Source organism: Lonchura striata, chromosome 1 (assembly GCF_050655825.1).
Source record: "Lonchura striata isolate lonStrDom1 chromosome 1, ASM5065582v1, whole genome shotgun sequence".
Lineage (NCBI taxonomy): Eukaryota > Metazoa > Chordata > Aves > Passeriformes > Estrildidae > Lonchura > Lonchura striata.
Genome location: NC_140703.1, coordinates 51,324,201 through 51,338,256, shown reverse-complemented (window position 1 = coordinate 51,338,256; position 14,056 = coordinate 51,324,201). Strand labels below are relative to the sequence as shown.

The following is a 14,056-nucleotide window of genomic DNA, read 5'->3' as shown; positions in this document are numbered from 1 at the left end:
TCCCAACATGCATATGTAGTGCTAACTGAACTGCTACAGAACAAAAATACCTTTAAAAATTTCATCTTCAGTTAAGAATAAAGTAAGATTATTCTCTCTGAAAATAGTATCTATCCTTGTACTCTGTGTACTTTTACAAATCCTGCAGGTTTACTTCCCCACAACTAGAAACCAAAGCCAGATCCTTTTCATATTTCATGTGAACAGTACTATTGAGAATGAGATTGGTACTTGAAGTGTAGAAAAATAAAACTAGCCAGAGGCTACGGGAAATGCAGCAATGACATTTATTGGAATTTCTCCAGGCATTACATGAAAAAAATTTAAAGAGAGGATAAAGCTCATTCAGTGCATCTTTAAAAAAAAGATGTATCTGAATAATCTTGGTTCTTTGTAACAGACGGTGCTGCAGTTTCTGGGATTAGTTTTTTATGTACACATCAGCTAAAACTCACTCTGAAGAAAACTGCAAAGAACTGCTTTTTCACTTGGCATTTTCCCATCTAGTACAATATGACATTCTTGAAATATCTAGACAGATTCCACATAATTTTATACACAGTGTTAAGACCTTTCACCCCAAATGTAAAAAGAGAGACTGTTACGTAAATCAGTATCTTTAATCAAATAAAACATAATGGAAGTAAAAAAACAACAAAAAAAACCCAGGAGAGCTGAAGCCCCTGAGTTCCACAGCAGTGTGCAGCAAGTAAGCATTGCTGTTCCTCACTTCTATGGTAACCTAAAGCATAATACTTAGAAAGCATTGATATTCAGTCCTTGCTTTCTAAATTGGACAATCTTATGCGAAAAGACACTGCTGAATTTGGCACTTTGCTTAAAAAGAATAAGTGTTTCCTGAAATACAGTATAAACAGAAAGAGATAACATGAGCCACTGTAAAACGCAATTAAGGGTTCAGACATGCACTCCAAAATACTTGTTTATTACACATTTGTCTAAGCTTTCTCAAAAATTCCACTCGAAAACATCTTCAAATCTATATGCAACTTTTTATACCTCTATAAACATAATTTCTCCCTTGAAATGATCAGAATTTATCCCACCTTTTGTCCAGAACACACAAATTCATGACTTTTGTTTTTAAAAAAAGACCACAAAGTAGTATTAAAACTGGAATAGCCTGGAAAGTGTTATTAAAACTGTGCCTGTACTTCAGGATCCCCTTTGAAATGTATAGCCACCATCTATGTGAAAACTGAAAGGTACATCATATCTGAGACTTGCTTGGTCCTCTCTTGTGCACTCACACTTAACTTCCTTCAACCTACCTCAATTTTCTTCTCAAATAAAATTTAAAACAGCCTTCTGCATCCCAATGCAATTAGACAAGGCTTCTTGCAGCATTTCTTTGGTTAAATGAGAGCCCCTGATACACCTAATTCTTACAACGGGCAAGTCTCCGGTGGAAAATGAACATCATTATAAATGCCATCCCACTGTTGTGCTTCTTTTCTCTCCTCATCACTGTCAACCCCAGCACAGGTGGAAGCAAACAGGCCAGGGAGGACGTGGCAGCCACTGCTAGCTCTTGCCTTTGCGAGCTCTGCGAGTGCATGCAGACACCTATTCCTTTAGCTCTGGCTATGGAGGTGGAGCTGTGATGTGATGCTTGTTTGTTTCCAGTTCCAACATGCACGCGGAATTACGCTGCTGACTGGTACAGCCCGGGCAGCGGATGGCACTACAGCTCTTTCTGTGCAAACCATGTCATGATACTTTTCTGCTTATTGGTCTGTGCTCACAATGTCAGTAGAATTAAAAGAGAGGCACGCATGAGTTCACACAGATTTTCCACAGAAGATGTGAAACATGCTCTTTGGAGGGAAAATTACATTCTCTTTTTTTTTTTTTCCTTCAAGTATTATTCAACATATTCAATATACATATATATAAAGACACACTATCCTCATTTCACTACAAGACAAGCACATCCAAAGTGAATTTGCAGATCACCATTGTCTTTGTCTACTCCAATTTCTCCTTTCCTTTAGGTCAACTCTAAATATACATCTACTCATCATAATTACATGTGAGAATCCTTTATTTTCCCCTTGTGATTTATTTACATAATAATAAAAAAATTAATAGCCTGAATTTGCATTCTGACACTTGAAGGCCCATTTGTAGCTATGAGTGTCCCAGCACTATTTTTGGGTAATACCATTGCCTATTGCTAAGTAGCTATTGAAAGCGGCATACTTATTTTTGCATTCCCTTCTTGTTTTTGAAGAAATGCTGCCTAGAAAACCCTGGTTTATGGCTTACTCCATATTTTATTATTTGGGTTGTAATTTACTTCCTTAAGGAGCAGTTCACAGTCAGACAACACTTCTGCTGGCAAATACTTCACTATCTGTTCAAGAGTCTTTTGATATGTTATCTTCTCCTGTTCCAGTGACTGAATTACAGTCTTCATTTTGTTCTCTCGTGTCAAAGCAGTCTCCAGGCTGGCTTCCAGACTCTGAATTTTAGCATGAGCAACCTGTAACAATAACATTATCATAAAATGATAAATTCTGAATAGTTTTCTTTTAATATTATTATATAGTATCATAATATTAAAGTTATGGTATTTTTTACATAGCTACTTCTAAAAGACATCTGTGTAGGCAGACAATACAAGGAATATCATACACAAAATCTCCTCATAGTGACCAGATCAATCTGAAGAATTTCTCAAAGTTTTAGAGAGGGAAGGAGACATAAAAATTACAGCAAGCAAGGGACAGCTGAGAGTAACAAGGAACTGGAGCCAGAGGGAGAAAAAGGAAATCAGCAGCTGAAGTAGCACTGGAAGACATGACCTGTCTGACAGGGATGGAACAAAGGAAACTCTCTGTGATGAAGTAAGCTAGAAGAATGGAGAGGTTGGAGGGAAGGAGAAATTCAGCATTAAGTCTTAAAGCAGACTGTGTTTCCTGTTCTTCAATTAAAAACCTACAACTTCCTCTGACTAGTCAAAGAAACCCTGGACCACAGCAGCAGCAGTTCCCTCTGTGGGAACTGGAAGAATTCTGATTGCTCCTAGGAAAGGGTACAAGCAGAGGAATGAAGAAGTTATGCAAACAAAAAGGTGAAGAGGTTAAGCACTGAGAAAGGCACTCTGAAAGAACAGAAAAGCCTTGATAGAGCCTTTCAAATAAGCCACTCAATTATTCTATGCCTTTGGTGCATTTTCAGAACAGAGGTAAAAGCCACAGCTGTGGTAAATAAATAAAGAAAAGTAAGAAAGAAAAATCAGTAATAGCAAAAAGTTTAAGTGATTCCTTTTTTCACTATCAAAACAACACAGCACCCTTAGCCCATAAACACAAAAATAATGAGGACTTGATATTTTCTTTTTTCCTTCCAATTTCCTGTTTCAGAAGCTGAAAGTGCTTTCTGAGCTCTTTACTTCAAATTAAAAAATATAGCAAGAAATAGCCTGACGATGAAAAAAAACAAGAACTTATCTCTCAAAAAAATGCAAGACAATACAACATATTACAACTGAAACAAGTCTTGGCCAACCTATGAGACAAAGGTAAATAGTGAGGGAGGAAGGGCTTTTTTAAAGCACAATTTCACCAGGTAAAGTCTGGTGGGCTTTCAGATATCATCAGGTCTGCTAGGAGAGACCATCTTCCAAAAGTAGGACTATGAGTTTCAGCAAGAAAGAAACAAAAAAACACTGCCTACAAAGGCCTGGACCAAACAAATCTGCTGCATTATGGATTATTTGTTAAACCTTTCCTATAGGGAAGCAGAGAGATGAAGGGACAGAGAACTTACTTTTCAGTAAGATAAACAAAGTTTGCTAACAGATTTTATTGCAGATAAGGGTAGAGAGATTTTGGGAAAAAAGAAATCTAAATCAAGAAGGAAAAGTCCAAGGAATGACAGAGGAGTTAGAAGTATGCCTAGCAGAAGTGAATCACTGTAATTAAGAGAACTGCTCAACTACACAGTCTTGCAGTAAGTTTTCTCACATACACTTAAAACAATACATTTCCTCTATTGGCTGAATCACAGAAATGACTTAATCATGAGTTTGTAGCCTAGTTTACCTGTAGCTTCTCCAACAAATCCATATTTTGCCTCTTCAAATGATTGTTAGCCCTCTCCAGTTTCTCCAGAGGTTCACCTTCATCACAGGGACTCACATTTTCCTGTAGTTCATCCTGAAGAACATGGTACTCTACTTCATAGGCATGGAGCTGTTTTGAAATATCCATCTCAAATACCTGCCATGAGAGAAAAGACCATTTTTAACTACAATAGGGAGGACTTATTCCATGTGAATGTTTGACTAAGAGTCAACTCTTCTTGATTAATGCTTTTCCTGTTCCCTTCAAAAAAGTATTTTAAGGGAATGTCTACAGTAAGAGCATTATAACAGAGTTGTAGCCGTAATAAATCATAGACTTCAAAATAAATTGGATCTTGACTTTCACAATTACCAATACCATCTCTTACTATGAGATGCATCAGCAGAAAAGTTTTATACAATCCAAGAGTTTTATAATATGACAAAGTCTTATTAACTGTTGCTCAGGAATATTAAGAAGTTCAAGACAGAATTTTAAAATCTGGATTCATCATATCTCTGCCTTCAAAACTGGATCCCTTGACTCCAAGAGCTCATTTAGAGACTTCTGTAAAAACATTCTCCATTATTACAGTTTCCATGTATTCTATCCCTGCATAATGACACACTACTTTCTTACTGGGATACTTCAGGGACAAAGCATTGTGGAGACTACAGAACTGAGCTTCTAACTGTGATGGGACATATGACCCTGATCTGTTTGCAAATCTATTCACAGCCTCTCAGTTCAGAAAATTACCAAAGATTTTAGACTAGGATTGGAAGGATGTCTACAGTAACATCAATTTTCTGTTCCTTATTCTAGAGATCACAAAATAAGACACACAAAGATTCCCTGAAAAACCTAGTTCTGTATTACTTTCACTGTTCTATTCTATTCAAGTGAAATAAAAGTTTAAATTATGCAGTGTTCAAGATGGGTAAGTTCCATTTTCCTCTACACAGCTACCTGAGCAATCATCTATGCATTGCAGATCTGCATAAGGTCTACATTTATCTTTCATTACCCATTATATGGGGATGGTCCCGGGAGCTACAAGACTGAGCCAAACAACTGCCCCTGCAGCCAGGCTAGGTAGCAGCAACAGGATACAGGCAGTCTGCACATGATTGCAGATGTGGAAGGCTGCTCAGCATGAGACCACACCACAGGCCAGCAGAGCTGAACTGAGCTGCCCTGCCCTGCATGTAACCACATTCAGCTCTGCAGGCAACATAACCCATTCTTACTCCATCAGACCTGGCTTTACACAAAGCCATTTCTACCCTGCCCACACAGCACGGCTGCCTGCAGCCCATGCAGAGCACAGAACAGATTTAATGTCTAAGAGTATCAAATGTGTAAACTACCATCTCTATCATTCCCAGAATCAATGAGTTGTGAAAGACACCTAAGTGCCTGACAGAGGTTTCTCATGGCAATGACAGTCGATGCAATACGGAAATGAAGATTTACACTGTCTAAAAATGAATTCTTATCTAACAGCACCTGAAAGAGTCAAGCCTTAACAAGCCAAAGGAATGCAGAAGTGTTTACTCCACTCCTGCACACAGACATGGTTTTCTAGAGCTCTTCTGTTATCTCTGAACTACCACCTGAAGGGGCACGCCACTCGCAGTTTCACAATTAAGGTACTCAGGCTCATTCTCAATTTGCAGCTTCAATGCAGAGGAAGATTCCAGCCACTGACACTATTTCTCACAAAGCTTTACATTTCTTCTTCTGAGATGACTTTTGCATATAGTGTAGGCATGGTTCTTTTCAAGTAAACTAAATATGGGGGGAAAAAGTAAAGAGAAAAATATCCTTACCTGAGTAATAATTTTTTCCATTTGAGGTTTAGTCATATCTGGAATAGTGGTTTTAAGAAAGTCAACAATGTTCTCAAAACTCTCACATCCCATTATAGATGTCTCTTGACTGCTAAGTAGGCTCAATGCTACTTTGAATATTACCTCTGTTCCTTGAAGAAAAATAATGTCTAAAAGAGATAATAATGAAAGTATCTTGAAAATGGGAGCTAGAGTAATTAGATTAATATATATATTTACAGGGGGATGTTCTTTGTAATGAATGACAGTGCAGATGTTATTCAGTTCAGAAGTGCAATCTGTCTTATTTCAACATGAGGATAAAGCATGAATTTTCTTTCATCTTACAGATGTGAGAGAGCATTAAAGAAAATACTGCATGTTTATTATGTCTATATAGCAGTTATCTGCAATAAGCATTTCATCACTATCTGCCAGAGACTGCTAACCAACTGCTAACTGGTTTTAGGTGCTCCTGTGACTGAAAAGCAGTTGGGGGGTAGATCACAACACAACTGTTTTTTTACAGGCAGAAGCTAGTCCTTTAAAAAAATTATTTAGATTCCATAACTAGTTATATTATTTTCAAAATTCATAGTAGTGATCTCACTACTACTACTACAATCTAAGCCCCAAGCCCTTTACTTTCAGGTATAGTTACATGGATAAGAGTGGAAAGTCTGGGCTCTGCAGGTCAGTAGATACAGACTGTACAGAAATGGGAATCTTGAGGACAGTAAATAGAGATTCTGCCTCAGAATCAATGGTAGGATTGAAGTTACTGAGATGAAGGCAGCACATGGGCATTTCAAATAAACCTCCTGAGTTGCTGGCTCTGTCACACCACAAAGTGTTTGTTCAGGGTTAAACAACAGAAGAAATTTAGCTCCTGCCTGATACTCAAGAGATCATCCCTGGCCTAATCCAGTATCACACAGCAGCACAAGGACATTGATGAGGCAGCCATCTCCTTCAAATACAGCTCCTAAAATTCTCCCTTTTCAAGTTAATGATGGATATTCAAACAGCATAAGTACAAGTATATAATTTGTGAAGAATAGACAATAGCCATTTGCTCCTGGTATATCACAATGGCCCATAAGACACTGAAAATTCAGGAATCAAAAGCATTAAGAAGTAAAGTAATACAGTAACTTTTCAATTTTAAAATGGGAACATGCTTTGCTCAGCTTGTTTATAAAGAAGTGAACACTGAACCTCCTTCCCATCTTCCCCATCCATAAAAAATTCATTTAAGAAAGAAAAAAAAAAAAACAACAAAATAGACAGAAACATAAAATGCTCAAGTGTCCTAGAATTCAGAAATCCCACCGGGATACAGATATTCACATGACTGGTACACCACTGAGAAAGAGATACACCAATCATTTGTTCACCCAGACAGCAGCCAAAAACTGTTTGCTGTAAATGGAAAAAACCCTCTGCAATTGAAAAAGCATTGGGTAAAAAATAAAAAAAAAACCAAAAAAAACCCAAAAAACAAAACAAAACAAAACAAAAAAACCCAAAAAACCAAACCAAACAAACAAAAAACCAAAAAAAAACAAACAAAAAACCACAAACAAACAAAAAAAACCAAAAAAAACACCCACCTTAAAATCAAATCCAACTAACCAAAACCCTCTTCTTGCCCCCAAGCCAACACACCACACAAATTGAGAACCTAACACACTCCAGTATTAAAACATGAGAAAAAGTCAGGTTGAATTTCCTAAGAAAGGACCAAAGGTGCCATACGAAAACAGAAAGATCAAAGGGGAAAAAAGTATCTGATTTATGAGGAAGTACCTTAGATTCTTGGTGCATGTACAAGTACAGTGAGTTTTGCATTAACAAATAATTTAAATTTTAAAAAAAAGGTGGAAATTCTTATGCATAAGAATAGAACCCAAAAATCATTACTTGACATCCTGATACTGTAAACACTACCCAGCATAATCAATATTTAGGCTTCTGTATTAGACGTTACCTGAAGAGGAGTTTTTAATGAAAAAACTATCAAAATTAAATAAGAGGCGTATTATGACTTGGAAATTGTTCAATATATACATGAATACCTAAACCAGCCTTTAAGTTCAAATTTGCTTGAATTTTTTTTGAAAGCACTTTAGAATCAGAATTCAGAAAGGCATTTTCTTTTTTCAGTTTGCAAGTTTGGCAAGATGAACTTTTCTATTGATATAAACTGAATACATTTGCATAAAATACATTTGCAACAATAAACTTTCTGCTGTTTACACTTCAGAAGCCTCTTAGGTAGTAAGAGAAGATATAATTATTTGTTCAAGTTTGATGTTTCAAGAAATACCTTTTGGATTTTCCCCTTAAGAAGGAGCTGACAGCCACCATGAAAAGTGTTGCTACTTGCCACCCACAACAGTCATCCCAAATGTCCCCAGCATGTAGACAACTACTCCCCGAGTGTTTAAAAACACAATGGATATTGTTCTTTTAATTATTTCAATAGAATAAACTTTCTTACCAAACACTCTTGCTACAAATCCTAATGAAAATTGAGATGCGAACAGTGTAAGAAACCACGGTGCAGCATAAAGACTGGGACTGATTTCATTCTCTTCAAGATGATTATACAAGTCTCTGTGATAATCATGTAGAAGCCTTGAGAGCTGATACATCTGAATCTACAGTGTATGAGGGGATTGGAGGGGGGAGAAAGTAAAGAAAGAAAAGTTCAGCTTTACTCAGTTTTCCAAATTATTCTTATTTCATTCAAGGGAAATGAACTGCAGTACAGATGGCACAGTAAAATGAAGCTTAATTGCCTCCTGGGGCCTCAAGTGGTATTTACTCATGTATAACAACCTGCCACTAATGAATTAAAACCAACAGGGCAGTCAATAACAAAGAACAGTTTGAACCTGATTACTAATGAAGTATCATTTCAGATTCACAGGCTTAAGGTAAGAAGGGAATATATTGCTCCAACTTTGTCAACAAACCAGAAATTTCAGTCTTGCAGCAATGAATTTTGAGTTTTGGCCTTATTTTTACTGCATTTAAAGCTCCAATGCTACAGTCATCACTTCAGACAGTTTCTGTACCCACAGAATACATTTTACACACAGGTGTACCATATATGTATTTCCCAGCACAACTCCCAGTGGTCCTGCGAAATTTAAGATACTGATGCAAAAAAGTGTTGCTGTACAACCGATAAAAGGTTGCAAGAGAGAATGGTTAAAAGGTGCTCTTCCTGGCTAAAAATATAACTCTGTGGTAAGTTATTTCTTTGCAATGCTTCTCTCAGAGAGCAGAAGAAGCAGACATATATTGATTAGTTGTCACGTCCAATTTTATTGTCAACAATACTTAAGGTGAATCTATCCTCAGTAAGAAAATTACTCTTTAGATCCAGCTATTTTCCTACTTCCAGAGTTCAAGCTTATTCCCTATCAAAAGCTGAGTGCACTTGAAGCTACCTGTTCATCAGCACTTCACACAATCACAGGGATCACTTTAGTTTAGGCAAATCAGCTAAATTTGTGCATGCATTTGAGTTCTTGCTTTAATTGTGTAAGATACCAATTAAGCCCAGTTTGGACAATGTCAATACATAACACATGTGTGAAGTCAGAATTGCATCACAGAGCAGTAAAACATTTAGTATAGCTCATGATGGACTATGGATCTAGATTACTATTTTTCCAGACAACAACTAAAAAAATCTAAGTCTACTAAGTTTTCATTATCCTGAAGAATCATACAATATTTTTCTTCTACAGGACTGAAGCCAATTCTGCCTATAAGCTTGCCTGTGTTTCACTACTGTAAATGCAAAAGAATTTGCAGTACTCTACTCCTATTAGAAAACAACCCAAATATACTAAGATTCTCTAAGTTTTGAAATTAGAGGATCAATTTCTCAAATTTAAAAGTGTTCTTCCTAAGAGATTATGCTAATGAAACAGTCACAGTCTTTTGAACTAAAATGTCAAATCCTGGACATGTGAATGCTCTCAAATCATCAGCTTTTGGAAGTCTACAAATGCAGTATAGCACACACACACTCAAAGAGCATCTACTAGGGGGGAAAAAAAACCACAAACATGCATTCATCACACTTTGACCCTCACTGGTTTAAAACATATTTGTGGAGGGAAATAGAACAGAAGGAGGTAAAACAATGCTTTTTATGGCTGTTCACTCTTAATTCATCAACAACAAACTTGTTATAGCATACTTACATCCACAGTCCTCTACTGTTTTTAGAATAAGCACATACAGTTTCTTAAACTACAATGTATTCCATTGCTCTGGACATTTGCCAAAGAAGCACCTAAAGTGACTGGCCATGAAAAGTGGGATGAAAGTCTCCCTTTAGTTTTACTCAATTATAAGTGTTCACTATGCAGGGAGCATTGGAAAAAAATTAGACTTTTCTATTTGCTGCTTTGTTTTCTCTTCCTTCACTGTGGATTATACAAGCTTTAACTCATCAATGGTATATTCCTTTATAAAATAAAGGGTTTATAGTATATTAAATTATTCAAATCAGGGGGCAGTTGCATGTCAAGGTGAAAGATTTCTCAAATTTTAAACCCTAAATACAGGTCTTTACACCCCTAAATACAGGTCTGAAAAATTTTCTGTCTCCATCCTAAACAGTCTTGAGTATCTATAGCTAGCCGTTAAATAATATTTGCAGTGCGTGCATCATTGCATAAGATAATTAAATGAATAAAAATTCATCTGCTTTCTTTCTCTGTTGAGGGTGATGGAATAGAAGACAATGAGAGAAAAAGAGCTGAGCTGAGGAGTCAAGGCAGAGCAGCCTCAAGTACAAACGCCAGAAGAATACACTGACTGGCCACTGTGTGTCACTATTGACTTGACTTGGCCTTAAAAAGAGAGACGTTTACATGTAAATGCTTATGGACTGAAGAAAAACAAAATCTAATTAATTTTTAAACTCTATCCATACATGACAAAGCATATCAGTTTTTTTCTGGCATAAGGAAGAGAGTGCAGTGAGGAAGAGAAAAAGAAAGGTAAAAAAGCAGAAAGAATTTCTGAAGAGATGACAGGGCTGTGTGACAGGAAAAACTCTGCAAGTTTTCAACTTTTCTGTTTGCAAATTGAGAGACAGAGAGGGGCTTGACAGTAAAATATACATGTACCTCAAAACCTCCAAAACAGTATAAAAAGCTTCATAAGGCCCTGGAGAACATAAGCAACCTCTAAAAGCTCAAAAATCTGGTTTGCTCCAGAAGGGCTGACTTACCTGTAGTGACATCATGTCTGGTCTGTACTGTTTACGGAAGCCGAGGTCATACATGAGGAATTTCAGCATTTCAAAGGCCTGCTCTTCACTCATATGTAGAAGCAGCACTCCAGCTACAAAACTTATACCTTGACAATAACCAACTTCTTTGTCCAGCAAAGAATATGCTTTCAAGAGATTAAACAGTGATAGCTGTCCTGCTCCCAGGTCTGTGGAAAAGTAAGGATGTGTAGGGAATGTCCGTCCTGATGTAAAAAGAGAGGAGTCATTGATATTCAATACTTCTGAAGAAAAACCCCAATCCATCTGACAAAAAGCATTTCTCCTCCCTCAGACCACTTTTCTTTGCTTTCGTATGTGGTTTGCCTTCAATCAGATCAATCTGTATCTAACCATTGATTTTGGACCTTTTGAGTGAGTACCTTTTGAACCCACTTAATACTCCCATCTGTACAGAACTTACAGAAGCAGTTGCCTGATTTCTCTTTTCAGGCAGATGCAGAAGGGCATAAATGTGAATGGCATAGCCTAAGAAATCATCTGCTTACAGGACTCTAAGTGGCATATGCAGAATGTATCCTGATGACATAGAAAATGGAGCTCATAGAGCAGCATCTATCTTCAGCAGCAGCTTCTATTATGACTGGTGTGTTTTTCACTCAAAGACCCATAAAACCAGTGGGAAAGAACAGACAGACTTACCTAGATCTACAAGGATGGCATGCTGTTGAGTAGTCAGTTGTTTCAGAAGTTCTTCATAAGAGATGTCAGGAGGCTGCTGCTTGTTTGGCAGCCTGTGCCTGACTCGGTGTTGCACAGCCAAAAACTGCCAAATTTCTCCCCGACGACTTTTTGGTACACCTGCAGGTCAGCCAAAAAACAAGAGGCCTAAACAGGGGGATACTTTTAGTGCTACAACAAAAGAATTTGTTTTGTCATAATTTTGGGAGGATCCCTTACAAAGTGAACTCCACTCTGCAGTGTGTTCATTCAGGAGCCATGGCTCAGTCCCACAGACTAAATGTGAACTACAAACTTAAGGGCAGTTACACTGAGCAGTATCCTGGGCAACTGAGGTACAGACATCCCTTGCTTTGCCACTTCTGAGCTGTTAGTCTCCAGCAGGAAAAGATGCACAACTACACTCAGCATGTAGAATAACCTGTTTAGAAAAGCTGAACTAAATTCACAAGTGTAAGTCCAACTCCTCTTTCCCTTTGCAAAGGACTGCCCGTGTCAGTCCATAGATGTGGGGAGACACATCTTTCTTTGATATCTGACTCTGTAAACCAACCTTTGAAAGGCAAAATGTCAAATTTTCTAATACCTTCTATCTAAACAATTGTTTAACAAGAAGACAACTTAAAAACCACATCCTTGTTCCCAACTCTGAACTGCAATCCAACAGCAGAAGAGAGAGTATCAAGGTAAATAATTTGTTGGCAGACTTCTGCAGGTCACTAACAGGATCTGCTTTATATCTATGACAATTTACTTTAGTAGCAATTTAAACTTCCCTTCTGTACCATGGCCAGATTACACTGAATTATTTTTCGGTATCTGTAACAGACATGAGATTCTATGAAGGAGGGCAGAGCAGCGCAATCAAGCCCCACTACAACATTATACTAACAAGACCCTCTGGATACCCTCTTGGCCTACAGCTAGTCCACAGGAATATCTACTTCAAGACAAAATTCCCAGCCTTTCACTCCAGGAAATGAAATACAAAGTGACCATATTCCAGACTCTCCAAAACGTGGCTCTGATTCCTCTAGGTTTTGGGCAGAGTCCACAGTAGACATTATGGTCCTGCCTTCTCAGTAAGCAAGTTTCAGAACATCTGAAACTCAGAATTGGATTCACTGATAAGAAACCAAAAGGTCAAGTGTTGGCTGCAGGGGCCCAAAGTTCAATCTTGAATGCAATGCCACATAGAAACAAGATGCTACTTTCAGGAGTAGGACTATACGTGTTTCTGCATTGCTGCCATTGTAACTCACAGGCACAGAAGAACCTATTAACGTATTTTCTGCTCTGCAGAAGGCAGGACCTTTGTGAAAACAAGGAAATTTTTTGCTACTAGAAAAAGTATTGCCAATTTCTGTTGGTATCAGAAGGGAACAAAAAATATGATCTTGAGACTTCAGAGCTAAAAGCTCTCCTACATAAATACCTTCTTTTAAAGTGGAATGAATATCTTCCATGTCACATCGGATTTTGGCTCTGCAGTTAAGTAACTTCTTATCCCAAACATTTATGGCATCTTTCTGACATATGCCAACTTCATCATAGTCCAGTTTTACTTTTCTTGATTGGAGCTCATCTCTGCTTGCTAAAACACAGAACAGAAAGAAAGAGCACATGGAAAACCAGAATATCAGAAAATTACAAGATAACAACAAACACACAAACCCCTTTCAAGTTAGATATAACTATCCAACAATCTGACTGGTGATAAATACATCTAGAATTCATTAGTTTATAGCTTAGTTGGGGCCAGTTTTCATAATATGTTGCATATAACAATTTAACTTCTCTTACTGGGTTGTGAATATTAGCAATTCATGAAGCACATAAAAATATTTTTTAAAGCTTGGGGCAAAAAAAACCCACTCAACAAAACCTCACAGCACCTGCTCTGCAAAAACACCTTTGATCGTTGTATTTTTGTTTATATTGAACATTACAACTGTTTGAGTATGGAAAGTCCCAAACATATGATTGTTTGTATTAGAGATTTAGGCAAGCAAGCTAGGTAAGCCTTCTGAACTGAAGTCAGTCACACTGGTTCCAGTTCTTACATGTCCCTTAAAAGAGTGAGAAGAGCTCTTGGCACTGGCATCATCAGGCGGACTAGTGCAAACAGA

At 37.5% G+C, this 14,056-nt stretch overlaps 1 protein-coding gene across 5 annotated transcripts in view; it reads right to left on the bottom strand.

Annotated features, from left to right (window-relative positions):
- Positions 1 to 268: 268 nt before the first annotated feature.
- The window catches only part of TBC1D4 (TBC1 domain family member 4), a 109,342-nt gene continuing 95,554 nt past the window's right edge, over positions 269 to 14,056 (bottom strand). For all 5 annotated transcript variants that reach the window (XM_085576627.1, XM_021548021.3, XM_021548023.3 and 2 more), the window contains 7 exons: positions 13,363 to 13,521; positions 11,889 to 12,047; positions 11,187 to 11,431; positions 8,427 to 8,586; positions 5,924 to 6,093; positions 4,071 to 4,247; positions 269 to 2,506 (listed from right to left, as the gene is read on the bottom strand). In XM_085576627.1, the coding sequence (XP_085432753.1) occupies positions 2,279 to 2,506; positions 4,071 to 4,247; positions 5,924 to 6,093; positions 8,427 to 8,586; positions 11,187 to 11,431; positions 11,889 to 12,047; positions 13,363 to 13,521 (1,298 nt within the window). In that variant the 3' untranslated portion in view covers positions 269 to 2,278. The remainder of the gene's footprint in view (positions 2,507 to 4,070; positions 4,248 to 5,923; positions 6,094 to 8,426; positions 8,587 to 11,186; positions 11,432 to 11,888; positions 12,048 to 13,362; positions 13,522 to 14,056) is intronic.